At 44.1% G+C, this 22,311-nt stretch overlaps 1 protein-coding gene across 1 annotated transcript in view; it reads right to left on the minus strand.

Moving 5' to 3' along the window:
• The window catches only part of LOC122925892 (BRCA1-A complex subunit RAP80-like), a 75,373-nt gene extending 53,760 nt beyond the window's left edge, over positions 1-21,613 (minus strand). Inside the window, exons 1-2 of the mRNA XM_044277237.1 lie at positions 20,905-21,613; positions 13,578-13,748 (exon numbers count right to left, since the gene is read on the minus strand). Coding sequence (XP_044133172.1) covers positions 13,578-13,748; positions 20,905-20,928 — 195 coding nt within the window. The 5' untranslated portion in view covers positions 20,929-21,613. The remainder of the gene's footprint in view (positions 1-13,577; positions 13,749-20,904) is intronic.
• Between the last annotated feature and the right edge of the window lie 698 nt (positions 21,614-22,311).

The following is a 22,311-nucleotide window of genomic DNA, read 5'->3' on the forward strand; positions in this document are numbered from 1 at the left end:
GCTGGACGGAGGCGTTCGGGTCCGCTCGTGAGCTCCTTCAAACGGAGCTCACGAACGGACCTATGAACGCTAGTGTGAAAGTAGCCTAAATCTAAACTAACAGTTCCTTTTGAATATTTCCATAATTGAAGGTCATTACTATGACGAATGCCTTAAAAGGGGTTGTGCCACCTTTAACCCTTTAGTGACCACCAATACGTCTTTTTGCGGCAGTCACTAAAGCCCCTTAGACTGGGTCCTCTTCACGGTGGTCTTTCGTGCAGCAGTGAGTAGGGGCTAAGCTCTCACATGGGAGCCATGTTCCTGTTCTAATGGCCCAGACAAGTAGGAGTGCCAATCCGGGTTGTTTAACCCCTCATAACCCCGCGGCACCAGAAGCTATAAAGAGCATAATGCCATCAATGTTATCCAATACATTCCTGAACTGTAAGGATTACATAGCATCATAAATCAATATAATGCTATGCGACCCCAGCACCCAGCAGTGCTGGGAGGTCAGGACGGGAGCTGCTGCATGCTCACGTTGCGAGTCCAATGATTGGAACTGGCTCGTCTGAAAGGGGCCAAACTCCCCTCTTTCTCCAGCATCATTCTCTGTGAAGCTGCTCCAGTCCTCCTGCCACTGCTGGTTTACAAATTGCATATGTCCTCTGCAGCCAATCACTGTCCTCAGCAGCAGGGAGATCGGACCAGCGATGTACAGAACAGTGAAGGAGGCCAGTATAAACATAACTGGGTTTATTTTAGCAAATTGAGCAGCTTGTTGGAGGCGTTAAGTTACCTTGAACAACCTCACAAAAAAGGAAGCACGTTATTTATATCTTCGAACAAAAAAAGATAACGTATGAAAGTTATTCAATACATTATACGTACTCTGAAATAATAGCATTCAAAAACAGCTCATTCTGAACAAACAAAACAAGGAGGGAGGAAACAAATGACTGTAAACACCCTTCTGATATCTGCAACATAAAAACGACCGTAAATGGGTATACCGATCAACTTGCTGTGCTCGGCTATCTCTGGAACCCCCATAGAAGTGAAAGGTGCAGCCAAGTGCATGCCGCTCCTTTCATTTCAGGGGGTACAGAGCCTCCGTTCTTGTGATTGATGGGGGTCCCAGATAGGTTAGGGTCCTACCAGTAATAGTTATCCCTTATCCTGTTGATAGAGAATAACCTAATGTAACCAAAATACCCCTTTAAAGGGGTTATCCGAGTAATGAAAAAAAAAATATATATTATAAAACTCCTCAGGGCTTACATATACACTAGTTAAGCTTGATTTCTTAAGCTAAAACCCATACTTACACCTTTGCATAGTTCTCTTATCCATGCTTTGTTTACATGCTGCATCAAAGCTGTGGGGGCGTGTGAGAACAATGCCTGAGCTTTCCCTCGTGAATATTTACCGCTTCTCCTGTTCTGTATACTGGGTGTAATCCTCAGTGTCTGCTCTTATTCTGTATATATGCACACTGCACAGTACCGCTTCTCCTGTTCTGTATACTGGTGTAATCCTCAGTATCTGCTCTTATTCTGTATATATGAACACTGCACAGTACCACTTCTCCTGTCCTGTATACTGGGTGTAACCCTCAGTGTCTGCTCTTATTCTGTACAGACGTGGACAAAATTGTTGGTACCCTTTGGTCAATGAAAGAAAAAGTCACAATGGTCACAGAAATAACTTTAATCTGACAAAAGTAATAATAAATTAAAATTCTATAAATGTTAACCAATGAAAGTCAGACATTGTTTTTCAACCATGCTTCAACAGAATTATGTAAAAAAATAAACTCATGAAACAGGCATGGACAAAAATGATGGTACCCCTAGAAAACACAGAACATAATGTGACCAAAGGGACATGTTAATTCAAGGTGTGTCCACTAATTAGCATCACAGGTGTCTACAACCTTGTAATCAGCCATTGGGCCTATATATATGGCTCCAGGTAATCACTGTGTTGTTTGGTGATATGGTGTGTACCACACTCGACATGGACCAGAGGAAGCAAAGGAAAGAGCTGTCTCAAGAGATCAGAAAGAAAATTATAGACAAGCATGTTAAAGGTAAAGGCTATAAGACCATCTCCAAGCAACTAGATGTTCCTGTGAGTACAGTTGCACATATTATTCATAAGTTTAAGATCCATGGGACTGTAGCCAACCTCCCTGGACGTGGCCGCAGGAGGAAAATTGATGACAAATCTAAGAGACGGATAATCCGAATGGTAACAAAAGAGCCTAGAAAGACTTCTAAAGAGATTCAAGGTGAACTTCATGCTCAAGGAACATCAGTGTCAGATCGCACCATCCGTCGTTGTTTGAGCCAAAGTGGACTACATGGGAGACGACCAAGGAGGACACCATTGTTGAAAACGAATCATAAAAAAGCAAGACTGGAATATGCCAAACTACATGTTGACAAGCCACAAAGCTTCTGGGAGAATGTCCTGTGGACAGATGAGACAAAAATCGAAGTTTTTGCCAAGGCACATCAGCTGTATGTTCACAGACGAAAAAATGAAGCATATCAAGAAAAGAACACTGTCCCTACTGTGAAACATGGAGGAGGCTCTGTTATGTTCTGGGGCTGCTTTGCTGCGTCTGGCACAGGGTGTCTTGAATCTGTGCAGGGTACAATGAAATCTCAAGACTATCAAGGAATTCTAGAGAGAAATGTACTAGCCAGTGTCAGAAAGCTTGGTCTCAGTCGCAGGTCATGGGTCTTGCAACAGGACAATGACCCAAAACACACCGCTAAAAACACCCAAGAATGGCTAAGAGGAAAAAATTGGACTATTCTAAAGTGGCCTTCTATGAGCCCTGACCTCAATCCTATTGAGCATCTTTGGAAGGAGCTGAAACATGCAGTCTGGAAAAGGCACCCTTCAAACCGGACACAACTGGAGCAGTTTGCTCATGAGGAGTGGGCCAAAATACCTGCTGAGAGGTGCAGATGTCTCATTGACAGTTACAGGAAGCGTTTGATTGCAGTGATTGCCTCAAAAGGTTGCGCAACAAAATATTAAGTTAGGGGTACCATCATTTTTGTCCATGCCTGTTTCATGAGTTTATTTTTTTACATAATTCTGTTGAAGCATGGTTGAAAAACAATGTCTGACTTTCATTGGTTAACATTTATAGAATTTTAATTTATTATTACTTTTGTCAGATTAAAGTTATTTCTGTGACCATTGTGACTTTTTCTTTCATTGACCAAAGGGTACCAACAATTTTGTCCACGTCTGTATATATGCACACTGCACAGTACCGCTTCTCCTGTCCTGTATACTGGGTGTAACCCTCAGTGTCTGCTCTTATTCTGTATATATGCACACTGCACAGTACCGCTTCTCCTGTCCTGTATACTGGGTGTAACCCTCAGTGTCTGCTCTTATTCTGTATATATGCACACTGCACAGTACCGCTTCTCCTGTCCTGTATACTGGGTGTAACCCTCAGTGTCTGCTCTTATTCTGTATATATGCACACTGCACAGTACCGCTTCTCCTGTCCTGTATACTGGGTGTAACCCTCAGTATCTGCTCTTATTCTGTATACATGGACAGCGCACAGTACCACTTCTCCTGTCCTGTATACTGGGTGTAACCCTCAGTATCTGCTCTTATTCTGTATATATGAACACTGCACTGTACCACTTCTCCTGTTCTGTATACTGGGTGTAACCCTCAGTATCTGCTCTTATTCTGTATATATGAACACTGCACAGTACCACTTCTCCTGTTCTGTATACTGGGTGTAACCCTCAGTATCTGCTCTTATTCTGTATATATGCACACTGCACAGTACCGCTTCTCCTGTCCTGTATACTGGGTGTAACCCTCAGTATCTGCTCTTATTCTGTATATATGAACACTGCACTGTACCACTTCTCCTGTTCTGTATACTGGGTGTAACCCTCAGTGTCTGCTCTTATTCTGTATATATGCACACTGCACAGTACCGCTTCTCCTGTTCTGTATACTGGGTGTAATCCTCAGTGTCTGCTCTTATTCTGTAAACATGGACAGTGCACAGTACCGCTTCTCCTGTTCTGTATACTGGGTGTAACCCTCAGTATCTGCTCTTATTCTGTATACATGGACAGCGCACAGTACCACTTCTCCTGTCCTGTATACTGGGTGTAACCCTCAGTATCTGCTCTTATTCTGTATATATGAACACTGCACAGTACCACTTCTCCTGTTCTGTATACTGGGTGTAACCCTCAGTATCTGCTCTTATTCTGTATATATGCACACTGCACAGTACCGCTTCTCCTGTCCTGTATACTGGTTGTAACCCTCAGTATCTGCTCTTATTCTGTATATATGAACACTGCACAGTACCACTTCTCCTGTCCTGTATACTGGTTGTAACCCTCAGTATCTGCTCTTATTCTGTATATATGAACACTGCACAGTGCCACTTCTCCTGTCCTGTATACTGGTGTAATCCTCAGTATCTGCTCTTATTCTGTATACAGTGTTAAAATGTCTGGTTTCTGTGATGTAAAAAAATAAAAAATAAAAAATAAATAAAAAAATATATATAAAAAGAGACAAAGATAAATCATTTCAGAACTTTTTCCACCTTTAGGGTACATTTACACGTCCGTAAAATTTTATATGCATCCGTTCCGCATTTTGCGGATCCATTCATTTCTATGGGTGAATAAAATGTGCGGACAACGTTCAGTAGGTTGTCCACATCAGTGTTTATGAATTTCTAGTCCGCAAAAATATGAAGCTTGTACTACTATTGTTCGCACAGATCGGACCTCAAATTGCAGATGAGACACGGAATGATTTCCGTATGTCATCCTTTCTTGCGGATCCGTTTCCGTATTTTTGAAGGCCTTAATAATTCAATTTTTTCTCTCTTTTTTTTCCTTCCGTTTTTTTCGGACCGTAAAAAACGGGAGACACACGGAACACGAACGGAAGTCATTTGTCCGCAAAATGCAGACACATGGTTCCGTTATTTGCGGACCACAAAATGGAAAGAATTACACACGGTCGTGTGAATGTACCCATAATGTGACCTATGAACTGTACAACTCAATTGAAAAACAAACTGAAATCTTTTAGGTGGAGGGAAAAAATAAAAAAATAATAATATGGTTGCATAAGTGTGCACACCCTTAAACTAATACTTTGTTGAAGCACATTTTTTTTTTTTTTTTAATATATTTTATTAGTTTATAATGCAAAAATTCATATCCATATTACAATTATAATATTATAAAATCCTACAGTCCGTGAAATTAGTAATTTGCAACATGATTAAGAACAATTTCATACAAGTACCCATGCTTATGGAGACAACAAGAGTACAAATGGAGATCTCACTTGCTGGGGGAAATGCGGGATACGTCCGTCATCCACAGCCTAATAAGGCAAAACAAACACACAAAACATCCCACTTGACATATTGTTGTCTATACAGGGGAAAAAAGGTCAGGGGCCCGCCGCCCGGGCGGCCTCCGGGGAGCGAGCACGTGCCCCGCGCTCTCTCCCCCGATCATGGGCAAGAAATTGACAGGATTGACAGCCATATCACCATTCATCCGATACTCACATTAACCATACGTAGCGGGCCTACTGCAATCTTTGATCGCAAGAATTTCATAAAACAAGTTTGGGGGTCCAGCAGTCTTCTATCACAGTGGAAAAGAAAACTCTTACATATTTTGCTGCCTCATCCCCATGTAATTAATTTAGAGGTTTAATGCCCGACTTAACCGTACCACACATGTATCCACCTTAGTGTCTCACATATAAAGGGACTCAACTTGAGTATCACTCGGTGATCACCGGCATTTAGGGAAGATGTAAACATCAGCACTACTTAAAACCGGCTCTGTCCCGCTGAGAAAACACCTCTTGGTGCCCATGCAACGTGTGTCATATCACTGCCTGAAGTCGAGCCGCATGTCTGACAGAGAGAGCCGCGTCCCAGGGCACACCCAGTCGCCGGACTGCCCAATATCCCGGGCTCCGGGTCCCCACCCATAACCGGTACGGTAGTGTGGTTCAATTAAAAATTTTAATCATAGTTTAATGCCGGAAGGTACCGCCATCCCCCAGCATTCCTAGAGATACTCCAGTACCCAAATGCAGCTTCACCTCCTTAACTATTTATGATTCATATAGAAGGGGCCGGACTAATAGGATCATCCCCAGCCCACCCCGCCATACCCCCCCCCCCCCCACCCTGCAGGAAAAAATAAAAATAAAAATAAAAATAATAATAATAATTTTAAATAAATAAAAATAACCCAAATTAATTATTTAGGCTTGTCCCAGTCTGCCCACAATTTGCCCCACTTTAGATAGGATCCTCTTTGTTTATACAAAATCCTCTCATAACTTTTCACTTTCTCAACCAAGCTTAACCAGTGGTTGCAGTCTGGAGCAGAAGAGCAAAACCATAATCTGGAAATGAGAAGCCTGGCCAAAAACATTACCTTGATCAATAGTTGGCGTTTTATAGGCTGGTAATTAACCTCTGATAAATCTCCCAGGACCCATATCCTGGGGGACAAAGGAACAACAATATTGAGTTTACGAGCCAAATTAATTTGGACCGATCTCCAATAGCTGCTCACCATTGGGCAGTCCCAAAACAAATGTAAATGATCTGCCTCGGAATCGCCACAGCGTGGGCAGTCAGAGGAGGCTCTAAGTCCTCTCCTATATAACCACCTAGGTGTCACATATATTTTGTGCAAAATATTAAATTGTACAACAGTGTGATTAAAGTTGTATGAAACGGATTTTAAACGTTCCCCTATATTCTCCCAATCTGGGGGACCCATCTCTAAAAGTACAGAAGACCAGGATCTTTGTCCTGGAGAAAGAACACCCAAAAAAAATTCTTTCATTAAGTGTCTATAACAATGTGATATTTTAATTCTCGTGACAGTTTTTTTACAGAATAAATCATGTAAGAATTGCGGAGTATCTATAGAAAAAAGGTGACTATTCAAAGTAGTAGAAAGCGCTGACCTCAATTGAAAGTATGCATACCAAGCCACCTCACCCAGGTTTGATCTTTGCCTTAGCTCCGTCAGAGACAGGATTTGTCCGCCGCTGACCACCTGATATAAGTACTGAACATTCTTAGTCCTCCAATACTGGCAACAACGCAAGTCCCCTAACTCAGGAGCTTTGAGTTATGCCATAGTGGAGTACAAATAAGTGATGCCTTGACTCCACACCAGCTCCTTATAACTAACCACGTCTTTATAGCCATTCTGCAAAAAAGTGTGTACCCAGTCTGTGGGTTTGCTAAATAATCGGACTCCAATACAGTAAAAAAATCCGAAAAACCTGAGTCTTTCACCACTCTGTTGCAGAAATGGCTACTTTCCCAATCATTAAAAAAACAAAGTTGAGAGGCCACAAAATAGCCCTTAAAATAAGGGAGGTTAAGACCTCCCTGATTATAGGGCATAGAAAAATAGAGTGCCTTCAGTCTCACGCGCTTCCTCCCCCATAATAGATCATTAATCATCCGCTCTATCAATCTAAAATACTTGTCCGTGATCCATACAGGCGAGTTGCGCAGGACGTAAAGAACCTGGGGCAGCACTACCATTTTTATTAGAGAGATTCTATCCGCTCTTGCGGGCAGGATTTTTTGCCATATCTTAATTTTGAGCCTCAGCTTTTTCAAAAGGGGAATCAAATTGAGTTGTAAGAATTCCTGAGGTTCGGCAGAGACTGAAATCCCCAGGTATTTTATTGAATCGGAAATTGTTAGCTGGTTGTCCCAGTCGCCTCGCAGCTCATCTATAGGGAGGAGAACAGTCTTCTCCCAATTAATCTGCAAACCAGACGGAGCAGAAAAAGAACCCACCAAATCCATTATTCGAGGGAGAGTGGTTTCTGTATGATGGACAAAAACCAAGATGTCGTCTGCATAGAGGGATACACGATCATGCTTTCCCATTACACCAAAGCCGGACACCTGCAAGTCTTGCCTAATGCTAACTGCTAAGGGTTCAATATAAATGTTAAACAAGAGGGGGGAAAGAGGACATCCTTGACGGGTACCTCTTCCTAGGGAAAAACTCTCAGTGATCGTATCATTGATCCTAATCCTGGCAACTGGAGAGCCATATAATAACTGCACCATTGACATAAATCTCGGACCAAATCCCATTTTTTTCATCACCTCCCAGAGAAAAATCCACTCCACCCTGTCGAAGGCTTTAGTAGCATCCAACGACAGGATGGAGCGGGAGCCGCACCCCGGTGATTGAATATTCATAAATAACCTATGCAAATTATGATGGGTGCCTCTCTTTGGCATAAAGCCGTTTTGATCTGGGTGGATAATGGTAGACATAACCCGCGAAAGCCTCCTAGCCAAAACTTTTGATAGTAGCTTAGCGTCAGTATTTAGTAAAGAAATTGGTCTATAGGAACTCATTTCTATAGGGTCTTTATCCTTTTTGGGAATTAGAACAATAAGAGCTTCCATCATAGAGCAAGGTAAACCCCCTCCCTGTATTGCTTGGGAAAAAACCTCTAGTAGCTGGGGGAGAATCACATCGCTGTATTTGCGGTAAACCTCGTATGGAAGGCCATCCATCCCTGGCGACGAGTTCCCCGAGATAGACCCCAGGGCCTCCTGGAGCTCCGAAAGAGACAACTCCTCTTCCAGATACTCTATTTGGGCTTCACTTAAAGTAGGAAGTGGAATCTTCTTCAAGAACTGCGTCGCCAGATCAGATGACAAGCCAGGAGAGGAGCTATATATATGAGAGAAATATTTTAAAAAGGCATCCCTAATTCCTTCTGGGTCTGTTATAATTTCCCCCACTGTGTTACGAATCGAGACAATAGATTGATTTTTCTTATCTTGTTGTGTAATTATCCTGGCTAGAAGCTTACCAGGGCGTCCGGACTCCGAAAAATATTTTAAACCCTTAAAGAATACTCTATGGTTTGCTTTCTCTATTATATTCTCCAAAGAACAACTGGCCTTCTGCATCTCTTCCTTGTTATACTCGGAAGGTTGGCTGGTAAATCGTTCAGTTGTGTCTGCAGCAACCTTGACCAGTTCCTCCTCTTTTTTCTTAAATGTTCTCTTTGCTGCAGCAATCTCACTTATAAAAACCCCCCTCAGATATGCTTTCAGGGCGTCCCATACTATATTGATGTCAGCAGAGGGGAAGTTCACCTCCCAAAAGGAGGATATCAATAGTTTAATAGGCTGAGGGTTATCCATAATAGTAAGCCAGTATGGATTCAGCTTAAATCCTAGCCCCCTATTATCCTTATTCTCCCCAATGCAGACCTCAACCAGTACGGGCGAGTGGTCCGAGACTATTCTTACCCCATATCGTATCTTCCGGATATTACATAGGTTGCTCTCATTAGTAAATGCTAAATCAATCCTAGACATTGCTCTACCACCCCGGCTAACACAAGAGTATACTCTCTTTCCTCCGCCAAGATGTTCCCATATATCCACCACTCCAACCTCCGAGCAAAACTGTGGCAACGGTGAATTACATAAATTCCTCCCTCGATCTACGTCTAATGTGAATCTGTCTCTGTTTGGGTCCATAACCGCATTGAAGTCCCCCATCAGGACTAGCCGGCATTCTGGCCTCCTTTCAGAAAAAAGCATCAACTGGGTCAGTGGGTACATTGAAAAAGGCGGAGGTATATAGAAAAAGGCAAGAATATAACTATGCCCATGCAGCTTACCATGCAGAAAGATGAATCTACCCTGATCATCTATGTAAGATTCTATAAGGATAAAATCCACAGAATTATGAATCAGCACTGAAACGCCCCTAGAGGAGCTGCTAAAAGTGGAATGGTAAGATTGAGAATACCATCCCATTGTCAAGCGGGACACAGTTTCTTTAGTAAGATGAGTTTCTACTAAACAAATAACTGCTGGAAGGTATCTTTTTAATGCATCCATAATAGCTTGCCTTTTGACCCTTTCCCCGAGCCCTCTAACATTCCAAGTTACAATTCTAGTGGCCATCCTTCACTACTACGGAAACAGACACGGGACAAACCAAAACGAAAAAAAAAAAAAAAAACGCCCCTACCTGCAGGGTGGGTTCCCTTTCCCCCCTCCCCTTTCCCCCCCATCCCCCCTCTCTATTGATCCGCCCAATCAGCGAACCTCTAACCTCAAGCCAATCTCCCCCCCCCCCCCCGCTCCATCCCCCCTCCAACATTTCAATCATAATAATGCACGATTTCAAATATCCCTTTGCTCCATCCAGTCCAGCGCTTGCTGTGGTGTTTCAAAAAAAAGAGAAGTCCCATTATGGATCACTCTTAATTTTGCTGGATACTGTAGGGAATATTTAATCCCCTTTGATGCCAGGCGTTTCTTTATCTCTATGAAATTTCTTCTTTTATCCTGAGTCTGCCGGGCAAAATCAGGAAAAAAGAGCAACCTAGTGCCCTGGTACTCAACAGGAGTGCATTCTCTTGCTCTTTTCAATATCATATCTCTATCCATGGATGATCATAATTTCATTAAGATTGCTTGCGGCGGCCTCCCTGGAATAGGTTTCCCTCCTGGGATACGATGGACTCTTTCTATCTGAAACATGGAAGAAAAATAGTCACTGCCTAGGTTATGCAAGACCACATCTTTAAGTTGTTCCTCTAAGTGTCGGCCTTCCGCTCCCTCTGGGAAACCAATTATACGGACGTTGTTTCGCCTTGACCTATTTTCAAAGTCCTCTAGCTTATTATGTAGTGCTTGGTTTTCTGAAGCAAGGGACAGAGTTTTGGATTTTAACATGTTAATATCGGTTTGCAAAGAGTCCACTGTTTTTTCCACATTAAGGACTCGCTCGCGGATCTTTACCAGGTTCTCTCTTATTACAGAAATGTCACTCTGTACAGATCCTAATTGGATAGACATCTCCTGCACTAGAGTGCCATTATGCTCTACGGCCGAGAGAATTTTATCCAGAACAAAAGGGTCATGTTCAGTTCGCATCTGAGCGGATAGGTCCTCCCCCCCTGCTTCCTGATCTACCTCCACTAAACCGTCCTCAGAAAATTCGTCGGTTTGGGGAGTTTTTGCAGATTTTTTCAGATTAGCAGAGGACTTTGTTTTGGCTAAGTTCTTTTCATTTAGGAAGGGCGACTTCAAGAACTTATCAATTTTATTCTCTGGGGTCTTGGAGCCCAGCTTTGTTACAGTAGAGTTGTTGAAGCACATTTTGATTTTATTACAGCACTCAGTCTTTTTGGGTATGAGTCTATCAGCATGGCACATTTTGACTTGGCAAGATTTGCCCACTCTTCTTTGCAAAAACACTCCAAATCTGTCAGATTGCGAGGGCATCTCCTGTGCACAGCCCTCTTCAGATCACCCCACAGATTTTCAATCGGATTCAGGTCTGGGCTCTGGCTGGGCCATTCCAAAACTTTTATCTTCTTCTGGTGAAGCCATTCCTTTGTTGATTTGGATGTATGCTTTGGGTTGTTGTCCTGCTGAAAGATGAAGTTTCTCTTCATGTTCAGCTTTCTAGCAGAAGCCTGAAGGTTTTGTGCCAATATTGACTGGTATTTGGAACTGTTCATAATTCCCTCTAGCTTAACTAAGGCCCCAGTTCCAGCTGAAGAAAAACAGCCCCCCAAGCATGATGCTGCCATCACCATGCTTCACTGTGGGTATGGTGTTCTTTTGGTGATGTGCAGTGTTGTTTTTTGCTCCAAAATATCTTTCGGAATTATGGCCAAAAAGTTCAACCTTGGTTTCATCAGACCATAACACCTTTTCCCACATGCTTCTGGGAGACTTCAGATGTGTTTTTGCCAAATGTAGCCTAGCTTGGATGTTTTTCTTCGTAAGAAAAGGCTTTCGTCTTGCCACTCTACCCCATAGCCCAGACATATGAAGAATACGGGAGATTGTTGTCACATGTACCACACATCCAGTACTTGCCAGATATTCCTGCAGCTCCTTTAATGTTGCTGTAGGCCTCTTGGTAGCCTCCCAGACCAGTTTTATTCTCATCTTTTCATCAATTTTGGAGGGACGTCTAGTTCTTGGTAATGTCACTGTTGTGCCATATTTTCTCCACTTGATGATGACTGTCTTCACTGTGTTCCATGGTATATCTAATGCCTTGGAAATTCTTTTGTACCCTTCTCCTGACTGATACCTTTTAACAATGAGATCCCTCTGATGCTTTGGAAGCTCTCTGTGGACCATGGCTTTTGCTGTAGGATGCGACTAAGGCTACTTTCACACTTGCGTTCGGAGCGGATCCATCTGGTATTTGTACAGACGGATCCGCTCATATAATGCAAACGATGGTATCCGTTCAGATGGAACCGTCTGCATTATATATTTTACTAAAAAAGTCTAAGTACAATTTGTATTCAGACAGATCCGTCCAGACTTTACATTGAAAGTCAATGGGGGGGCAGATCCGTTTGAAAAATGCGCCATATTGTGTCACCCTCGAACCGGATCCGCCCCCGTTGACTTCCATTGTAACTCTGGACGGATCCGTTTGCCTCTGCACGGCCAGGCGGATACCCGGGGTGTCCGCCTGCTGAGCGGAGCCGAGGACAGACGGTGCCAGACCGATGCCTTCAAACAGAACTCACAAGCGGAGCCCTGAACGCTAGTGTGAAAGTAGCCTAAGAATATTTCAGGAAAGACCAACTAGAGCAGCTGAACTTTATTTGGGGTTAAATCAGAGGCACGTTAAATGATGGCAGGTGTATGCTGACTCCTATTTAACATGATTTAGAATGTGATTGCTTAATTCTGAACACAGCTACATATCCAGTTATAAGTGGGTGTGCATACCTATGCAACTACATTATTTTTGTTTTTTTTTTGTTTTTCTTCCCTCCACCTAAAATATTTTAGTTTGTTTTTTAATTGAGTGGTACAGTTTATGGAAAAAGGTGGAAAAAGTTCTGAAATGATTTATCTTTGTCTCATTTTTTTACAGCACAAAAACCTGACATTTTAACCGGGGTGTGTAGACTTTTTATATCCACTGTGTGTATATATAGATATATATATATATTCAATCATTGACATTGATTTACTTGTGATCGTGGGGCGTGGCTTTGGGGTCCGATCGCCAGTATCTCAATGCGCTGCTGTTTTCACGGGGCTGCCGGCACTGGTAAGGATCCTGCATGCGCGATCCCACACAGGAGCCGGCCGGCAGCCAGATGAGAGAGAGGGGGGCGGGCACACAGGCTCTGACGTTTCGCGTACAGAGCCGGGCCAGTCCCTAGAGCAGGGATAAGCCTGTACACCAAACGTCACCACAGGGAGCCTGGTGGATGATGTCGGGGTCATGTGACCCGCATTAGCCCTGCAGAATCCCAGTACGATAAAAGAAAAATGTACATTACAAAATTATTATTAGTAATGTCCTGAGGCACATTACTATATAACTCGGACAGCGGCTTTAAGGCTCCCAGCTATCTAATCATATATCTCTATGACATGCCAGATCAGTACAATCAGTTGGGCCACTTTAACTCAGTGCTATTTATTAGCTAGGCTCCTCTGCCAATTTCATTGCCAGAATACATACCGCATCATCGCTATCGGAGATCACAACTGAAGAATCTTTATTATCAGTCCTACTTTTAGGACCATCACTGGTTGTGGGCTCTGAAATGGGTTCTTCACTGTCTATCATATATTGTCTGTAAGTTCCTTCGGATAATCGTTGTTTCCTGCGGTGATGCATGCTCATTAGTACCTGTTAATAAGAAAATAGAACAATGTAAAAAAAAAAAAAAGCAAAATACTAATAATTCTGTGTCCGTTCCTTTTATTTTAGAACATGTCCTATACTTGGCCACAAATCGCGGTCCGTGGCCCCATAAAAAGTAACTGGGTCCGTGAAAAACTGATGGCACATGGAAATGCATCCGTATGTCATCTGTTTTTTGCGGTCCCCTGTTCTGTCGGATTTGAGAATTACGTTGAAATCGAAATGCGATTAATATAACTTAAAGTAATCGCATTGCGATTTCCACTTAGAGCTGGGTTTCTAATGGGTCAGCTTGCTAGAATTAACGAAGTTTAACGAATATGGAATATAGCAGTGCTAAGTTGAAATCGCAATGCGATTATTTCAAGTTATATTAATCGCATCGCAATTTTAACTTAGCACTGCTATATTCCATATTCGTTAATAACTTTGTTAATTCTAGCAAGCTGACCCATTAGAAACACAGCTCTGAGTTGAAATCGCAATGCGATTAATATAACTTGAAGTAATCGCATTGCGATTTCAACTTAGACCTGGTTTACTATGGTTGGCTTGGTAGAATTAGCGTAGATGAGGAATATGACGAATGTATTCGTCATATTCCTCAAAACGAAGATAACAAAATATTCTCCATCTTTGTTTTAGCTCCATATCCGTTAACTTCGCTAATTCTAACAATCAAATAGGAAAGTTGACTAGTAGAGACAGCTAAGTTTAATTCGCTATGCAATTATATTACTTAGCTTTTTTTAAAAAATAAATAGAATAATTATAATACTTGATAATTGAAAGGGGTCGGACATTTAAATTTGTCAATTTTAACCCTTCAGGTTTTTTTGCGGACCGTGAAAAACGGATGACACACAGAAGCACCACGTCCATATTATATGGACTCACGGAACGGAAACGGAAAGATAACTGAAGACATACAGAACACACGGATCCGTGATTTACGGACCGCAAAACCAACACGGTTGTGTGAATGCTCCCTAAGGGGGAGATTTATCAAACTGGTGTAAAGTAGTACCCAGCAACTTTGGAAAAGAAAGGTGTAATCTGATTGGTTGCTCTGGGCAACTAAGCCAGTTCTACTTTACACCAGTTTAATAAATCTCCCCCTAAATTACCAAACATTATCCCCTTTGCTCCCAGCGCCTGTGTGAAGTACAAACCTGGCGCCTGCTCGAGTGTTCATAGTATCAGATTGTCCCTGAAAAAATGAGCACCCATACAGCTCAGTTATAATAATAACTATAAGGCTTCATTCACTGTTCAGCCTTTCCATTCTCCTGCTCGTTTAGGGGCAGGAGAGCGGAAAGGACGGATAAGCACATAACTGACGCCAACCGGAGCCCTTAGGACCCCATAGACTATAATGGGGTCCGTTATGTTTCCGCTCAGAAGATGATTTTTAAGCGGAGACAAAAGTTGTGCATGCAGGACTTTTGTCTCCGCTTAAAAATCATCTTCTGAGCAGAAACATAACGGACCCCATTATAGTCTATGGGGTCCTAAGGGCTCCGTTTGACTCAGTTTGGCGTCAGTTATGTGCTTATCCGTCCTTTCCGTTCTCCTGCCCTTAAACGGAGCAGGAGAACGGAAAGGCTGAACAGTGATGCGAACGAAGCCTAAAAAAGTTATGGGGATCAGAATATAATGATGTAAAAAAAAAATATAATAATTGTTTTTTCAAATGTAAATTTATTTTTACACTATTTAGACATAAAAACCATAAACATACAGCCAGGTCCATAAATATTGGGACATCTACACAATTCTAACATTTTTGGCTCTATACACCACCACAATGGATTTGAAATGAAATAACTGCAGACTGTCAGCTTTACTTTGAGGGTATTTACATTGTAATCAGGTGAACGGTGTAGGAATTACAACAGTTTGCATATGTGCCTCCCACTAGTTAAGGAACTAAAAGTAATGGGATACAATAATAATCATACATCAAACTTTCACTTTTCAATACTTGGTTTCCAATCCTTTGCAGTAAATTACAGCCTGAAGTCTGGGACGCATAGACATCACCAGACGTTGGGTTTCATCCCTGGTGATGCTCTGCCAGGCCTCTACTGCAACTGTCTTCAGTTCCTGCTTGTTCTTGGGGCACTTTCCCTTCAGTTTTGTCTTCAGCAAGTGAAATGCATGCTCAATCGGATTCAGGTCAGGTGATTGACTTGGCCATTGCATAACATTCCACTTCTTTCCCTTAAAAAACTCCTTGGTTGCTTTTGCAGTATGCTTTGGGTCATTGTCCATCTGCACTGTGAAGCGCAGTCCAATGAGTTCTGAAGCATTTGGCTGAATATGAGCAGATAATATTGCCTGAAACACTTCAGAATTCATCCTGCTGCTTTTGTCAGCAGTCACATCATCAATAAATACAAGAGAACCAGTTCCATTGGCAGCCATACATGCCCACACCATGACACTACCACCACCATGCTTCACTGATGAGGTGGTATGCTTAGGATCATGAGTAGTTCCTTTCCTTCTCCATACTCTTCTCTTTCCATCACTCTGGGACAAGTTGATCTTGGTCTCATCTGTCCATAGGATGTTGTTCCAGAACTGTGAAGGCTTTTTTAGATGTCGTTTGGTAAACTCTAATCTGGCCTTCCTGTTTTTGAGGCTCACCAATGGTTTACATCTTGTGGTGAACCCTCTGTATTCACTCTGGTGAAGTCTTCTCTTGATTGTTGACTTTGACACACATACACCTACCTCCTGGAGAGAGTTATTTATCTGGCTAACTGTTGTGAAGGGTGTTTTCTTCACCAGGGAAAGAATTCTTCGGTCATCCACCACAGTTTTTTCCGTGGTCTTCCAGATCTTTTGGTGTTCCTGAGCTCACCGATGCGTTCCTTATGTTTAAGAATGTTCCAAACAGTTATTTTGGCCACGCCTAATGTTTTTGCTATCTCTCTGATCGTTTGTTTGTTTTGTTTTTCAGCCTAATGATGGCTTGCTTGACTGAAAATGATAGCTCTTTGGATCTCATCTTGAGAGTTGACAGCAACAGATTCCAAATGCAAATAGCACACTTGAAATGAACTCTGGACCTTTTATTTGCTCATTGTAATTGGGATAATGAGGAAATAACACACACCTGGCCATGGAACAGCTGAGAAGGCAATTGTCCCATTACTTTTGGTCCCTTAACAAGTGGGAGGCACATATGCAAACTAGGGATCGACTGATCATCGGAAGTATCGATATTATCGGACGATAAAGCGAATACTAGCGAGTGCTTATGGAAGCGCTCACTAGTATGCATCAGGTGCCGGGAGCAGGGAAAAAGTGCAGCAAGCGCTTCCGATACTCACCCTCCCTGGTCTTCTTTGATGGGGCCCGCACTGCACTGTCCTGACCCCGTACAGCATCAGGACGTCATGCGCGCACTATGACCTGACGCTGCACGCTGTGAGGTAACAGTGTGGCGCGGGCCAGAGAACACAGGGGAGCGCGACACCGGACCCGGAGATAAAGAGGAGGCGCGGTGCAGGAGAGGTGAGGAGTTTTTTTATTTTATTCATCCGAGGTCTGATAGGGGTTAAAGTAAGGCTACTTTCACACTAGCGCTTGATCGGATCCGTTCTGAACGGATCCGATCATATTAATGCAGACGGAGGCTCCGTTCAGTACGGATCCGTCTGCATTAATAACTTAGAAAATTTTCTAAGTGCGCAAGATGCCTGAGCGGATCCGTTCAGACTTTCAATGTAAAGTCAATGGGGGACGGATCCGATTGAAGATTGAGCTATATGGTGACCTCTTCAAGCGGATCCGTTCCCATTGACTTACATTGTAAGTCTGAACGGATCCGCTCGCCTCCGCACGGCCAGGCGGACAGCTGAACGCTGCAAGCAGCGTTCAGCTGTCCGCCTGTCCGTGCGGAGGCGAGCGGAGCGGAGGCTGAACGCCGCCAGACTGATGCAGTCTGAGCGGATCCGCTCCATTCAGACTGCATCAGGGCTGGACGGAGGCGTTCGGGTCCGCTCGTGAGCTCCTTCAAACGGAGCTCACGAGCGGACCGACGAACGCTAGTGTGAAACTAGCCTAAGTCTGATCCGAGGTCTGATAGGGGTTAAAGTAAGTCTGATCCGAGGTCTGATAGGGGTTAAAGTAAGTCTGATCCGAGGTCTGATAGGGGTTAAAGTAAGTCTGATCCGAGGTCTGATAGGGGATACATAAAGTCTGATCCGAGGTCTGATAGGGGATACATAAAGTCTGATCCGAAGTCTAAAAGGGGTAAATAAAGTCAGCAGGTAGTTCCGAGAACAGCCGCCGGGGGCCTTCATCGGGCTGTTCTCGGAACTGCCTGCTACCGGTGACCGCATTTGTTTCAGACCGGCTCGCGGCGCAGGCACAGGTAAGGACTTACCTGTGCATCGCCAGACTTGTGATTTAAGATGGCATCACGCATGTGTTCGCGGGTGAATACGGCAAACTGGCCATCACTGCCAAACATGTATGGTTTTCTATTGTTTCCCCCAATGTAGCCATATGTGGGTTTGCATTATGGAGAATGATACAATTCTAGGATACACAGGACTTATTGATTAAAGTCTACCTTTATTCAACTACAGTTTTTGGAAAGTGTTAGAAATACCCTACAAATTACTTTTCTAATATACTTATTTTACCACCAGAGGCCGCTGAAGTGCAATTTACTACAGCGCATAGAGAATCCATACATGCAGTGTACGGATACAGATTTGAACCATCCGTTGAAAGCTCGGCCATAGGGTACCAGTATCCATACACTGCATACTTGGCTGCGGTGTACGGATTCTCCACGCGCTGTAGTGAATAGGTTGTGCCGAAGCGCGAATTTCAGGGGAATCTTAGGTGGTAAAATTTATAAATAAGTAAATGAAGTATATTAGAAAAATAATTTTAGGGTATTTCTAACACTTTTGAACATTTAGGTACTGTAACTTTTATTATTTTTATTTGGGCGGGGATAGAGAAAAAAAAAACTTCTACTGTTGTTGTCAATCTTTATTAGGCTACATGCACACGAACGTTAGGGCTCCGTGCTCGTGCTGCGGACCGCAAATTGAGGTCCACAATGCACGGGCACAGACTGTGGGGCAACCGAATGTGGATCGCGGAACCAATTCACTTGAATGGGGTCCGCGATCCGCATCTGACTGTCTGCACCGCAAAAAAAAGTAGTGCATGCGTCAATTTTTGTGGTGTGGAGGCACGGCCAGAAACACCAAGGAAGCACTCCGTAGTGATTCCGTGGGGTTCCAATCCGTGCCTCCGTTCCGCATCTCAGTGATTGCGGACCCATTCAGGTGAATGGTTCCGCGATCCGTGATGCGGAATGCACACGGCCGATGCCAGTGTATTGCGGACCCGCTGTATACGGTCGTGTGCATGTAGCCTTAGACGGGTTGTGATGAACGCCGATATACACCAAATAAAAACTTTATGATTTTTTTTTTTACTTTACTAACATTTAATTACTATGCTTTTAAAGGATAACTGTCATATATTTTTTGGGGGGAGTATTGGATTGTGGTGATTAATATCTCCTTGGTGGCCCTATTTCAACTTTTCACTGTGTATTCAATTACCCCTTAATCCCACAGTTTTGTTCCCTGTACTGCCTACTTTTACCTCTGCTTAAAATTAGGTTGCTATGCATGGTCCGTCTATGTGTTGAAGGACGGAGGACGCAGAAGCACGCAGCGTGCAAGGTCAGATTACAGACAGCCAGGGACTGTAAGTAAATGATTAAAGCCAGGTCCTCCCCAGCAGCTGATAACAGTGCCTGGGCTGTGTGCACTTCTCCCTGTCCCTGCGCTTGGCAGACGCTCCCTCACTCAGCAGAGCTGGAGAATGCAGAGTGGAAGCAGCGCAGACCAGGGAAGGGAGATCTGCCATCTGCTCAGTGTATAAATGAAAGCAACATGTGGTAAGAGGACCCCTTTCTGCTGCAGGAGATTAACCCTTTAGGGGGAGGGCTGTGGTTACTGACACTTTTGGGGGGCTATTGTTACTGGCTAGTGAGGGCAGGCGGGATTAGCCTCAGGGTGAGGGCAGTGGCGGCCATCTTAACTGAATAGTGAAATTGCAGTTTTATGCAGACTGGTTGCTAAGGGCTGAATCTTATTAAATATGGGGTAAGTCAGTCTAATAGTAACTGATTCTGGAATATCATGTTATTAGTAACTACATATATGAAAATTTAAATTAGGGTCTAAGTGTGACAGTTATCCTTTAAGACTCACCAGAGGACATTGCTTTTATAAGGCACTGGTGATTCCAATGCATTACAGCATGACACTGTCTGCCTGTGGCACGGCCTTATAGGCATACAGTCACGTTAGGCCCCCGGCCGCCAGTGAATTGCATCAGCACTGCATTCTAACTGCCTAGATGCAGCAGTCACTACTGACCACAGCATCTATGGGGTTGAGCAGCCAGGATCAGCGTGATCACTAATCCTGTCCGTTCGGTGATCCGCACCAGGATTAATGGGAGACACTATGCCAGATGTTAAATTGCCTGCACAAGCGTGTTTTTTTCCTCCCACACACTATTAATAATGCATCTGCGCCGGCTTGCTCACAAATGGGGCGGGGCTTAGCAGGAGCATTGTGGGAAAGGGTGTGGCCTGAGATACACCTTCAGAGTCAGAGGAAAGTGCCCCCCCCCCCCTGAGCCCCTGTGATAAAGAAGGACAGGATACAGCAGTTTGGCACTGACAGTATGAGCATGCCTATAGCCAACACTGACACAGCAAGTGGCCAAAGCTGATCCACTGACTTCAATGGGCACAAGTATAGACGCATCAGCGGCTCCACTTCCTACCACTGCTTGGTCTCATGAAGGGGTCCACGTGGGTGGACAGCCCCTTTAATTAAGACATCACAAACTGTCCCAAACTGACACGTGTCGATCCCCCCGTTTGAAGAGAACATGGTACGTGCAGACTGGACACAGCGAGTTCACCAACACAGGGAAAGTGAAAGTTTGCAGCAGCTCCAACTGGATGAAAGCAGTGGGCGACCTGTGGCACGCCAGCAATGTGTTGTTGAACTACAGGTCCCAGCAGCTGGAGCCTGACAGTGTGCACATTGATTCGGCGCGCTGCTGTCGTCAGACTCACCTCTGAAGCTCTCCCGGCGGACATAAATGATAAGAATACGTGTGACGTTTCCCGGCGGCCCCTCCCGTCACTGACTAGGGGCGGCCAATTACTAGAACCGGGTGACGCGCGCTTCCTGCTCCCGCGAAACAACAGGGACGCGCAGAGGGACGGGCAAAACCAACGGCGCCAGAGAGAAAGGGGGCGCCAGTTCCTAGCTGCCTCATCCCTACGGAGAAATGGACCCTGCCGCCAGCAGAAGGGCGGTTGTCAAGGTCACCTCTGACACCAACATCAGCAGTCTGGAGAAAGACTCCGGGGCCACGTGATGTATGAGAGCTCAGTTTCGTGGCAAAATAATCACACAAAAATATATATTTTTTTGCCAGGAAACATGATGCTGTGCATCCCTATAGTCCATGACTGGGGTCACACTGGGGGAGATTGAGCAAAACTGGCTTAGTTGTCCATAGCAACCAGTCAGCTTCCACCTTTCGTTTTACAGAGGAGTGCTGAAAATGAATCTGGTTGCTATGGGCAACTACCAGTTTAATAAATCTCCCCCAGTGTGTTTTAGACTTCAGCTGGGCTCTCTGACAGGGGGTGTACACTGGAATACATCATACCCCATCATGAATCCATTGAATATTAGGCTACTTACACACTCACGTTTGGTGCGGATCCATCATGGATCTGCACAGACGGATCTGTTCAGATAATACAACCGTCTGCATCCGTTTAGAACAGATCCGTTTGTATTATCTGTATCATTGCCAAGACGGCTCCGTCTTGAACACCATTGAAAGTCAATGGAGGACGGATCCGTTTTCTATTGTGTCTAGGGCTGCAACGATTAATCGATGTAATCGATTATATTCGATAACTGGATTCGTTGTCGACGAATCCAGTTATCGAATAATCGCCGATTCGTTGCTATTCGGGCGGGCGCTGCATCTTTATTTTACCTTTTTACAATGACGCTCCCGCTCCTGTAACAGCCAGGCAGAGCGGACGGCGGCGTAACGTCACTCAATCACGTGACGCGCCTGCTCCGCCTCCTTCATTCATGAAGTGGGCGGAGCAGGCGCGTCACGTGATTGAGTGACGTTACGCCGCCGTCCGCTCTGCCTGGCTGTTACAGGAGCGGGAGCGTCATTGTAAAAAGGTAAAATAAAGATGCAAGCGCCGGGGCTGTTAGGGGGAAGGGGGGTCTGTGTATAGCACTGCTATGGGGAGGGGGGAGGATCTGTGTATAGCACTGCTATGGGGAGGAGGGGGGGTCTGTGTATGGCACTGCTATGGGAAGGGGGGTCTGTGCACTGTTATGAGGAAAGGGATCTGTGCACTGTTATGCCCATAACAGTGCACATATCCCCCTCTCCATAACTACGCCGTCCACAGATCCCCCATAATAGTGTCGTCCACAGA

This window comes from Bufo gargarizans, chromosome 2 (assembly GCF_014858855.1).
Source record: "Bufo gargarizans isolate SCDJY-AF-19 chromosome 2, ASM1485885v1, whole genome shotgun sequence".
NCBI lineage: Eukaryota > Metazoa > Chordata > Amphibia > Anura > Bufonidae > Bufo > Bufo gargarizans.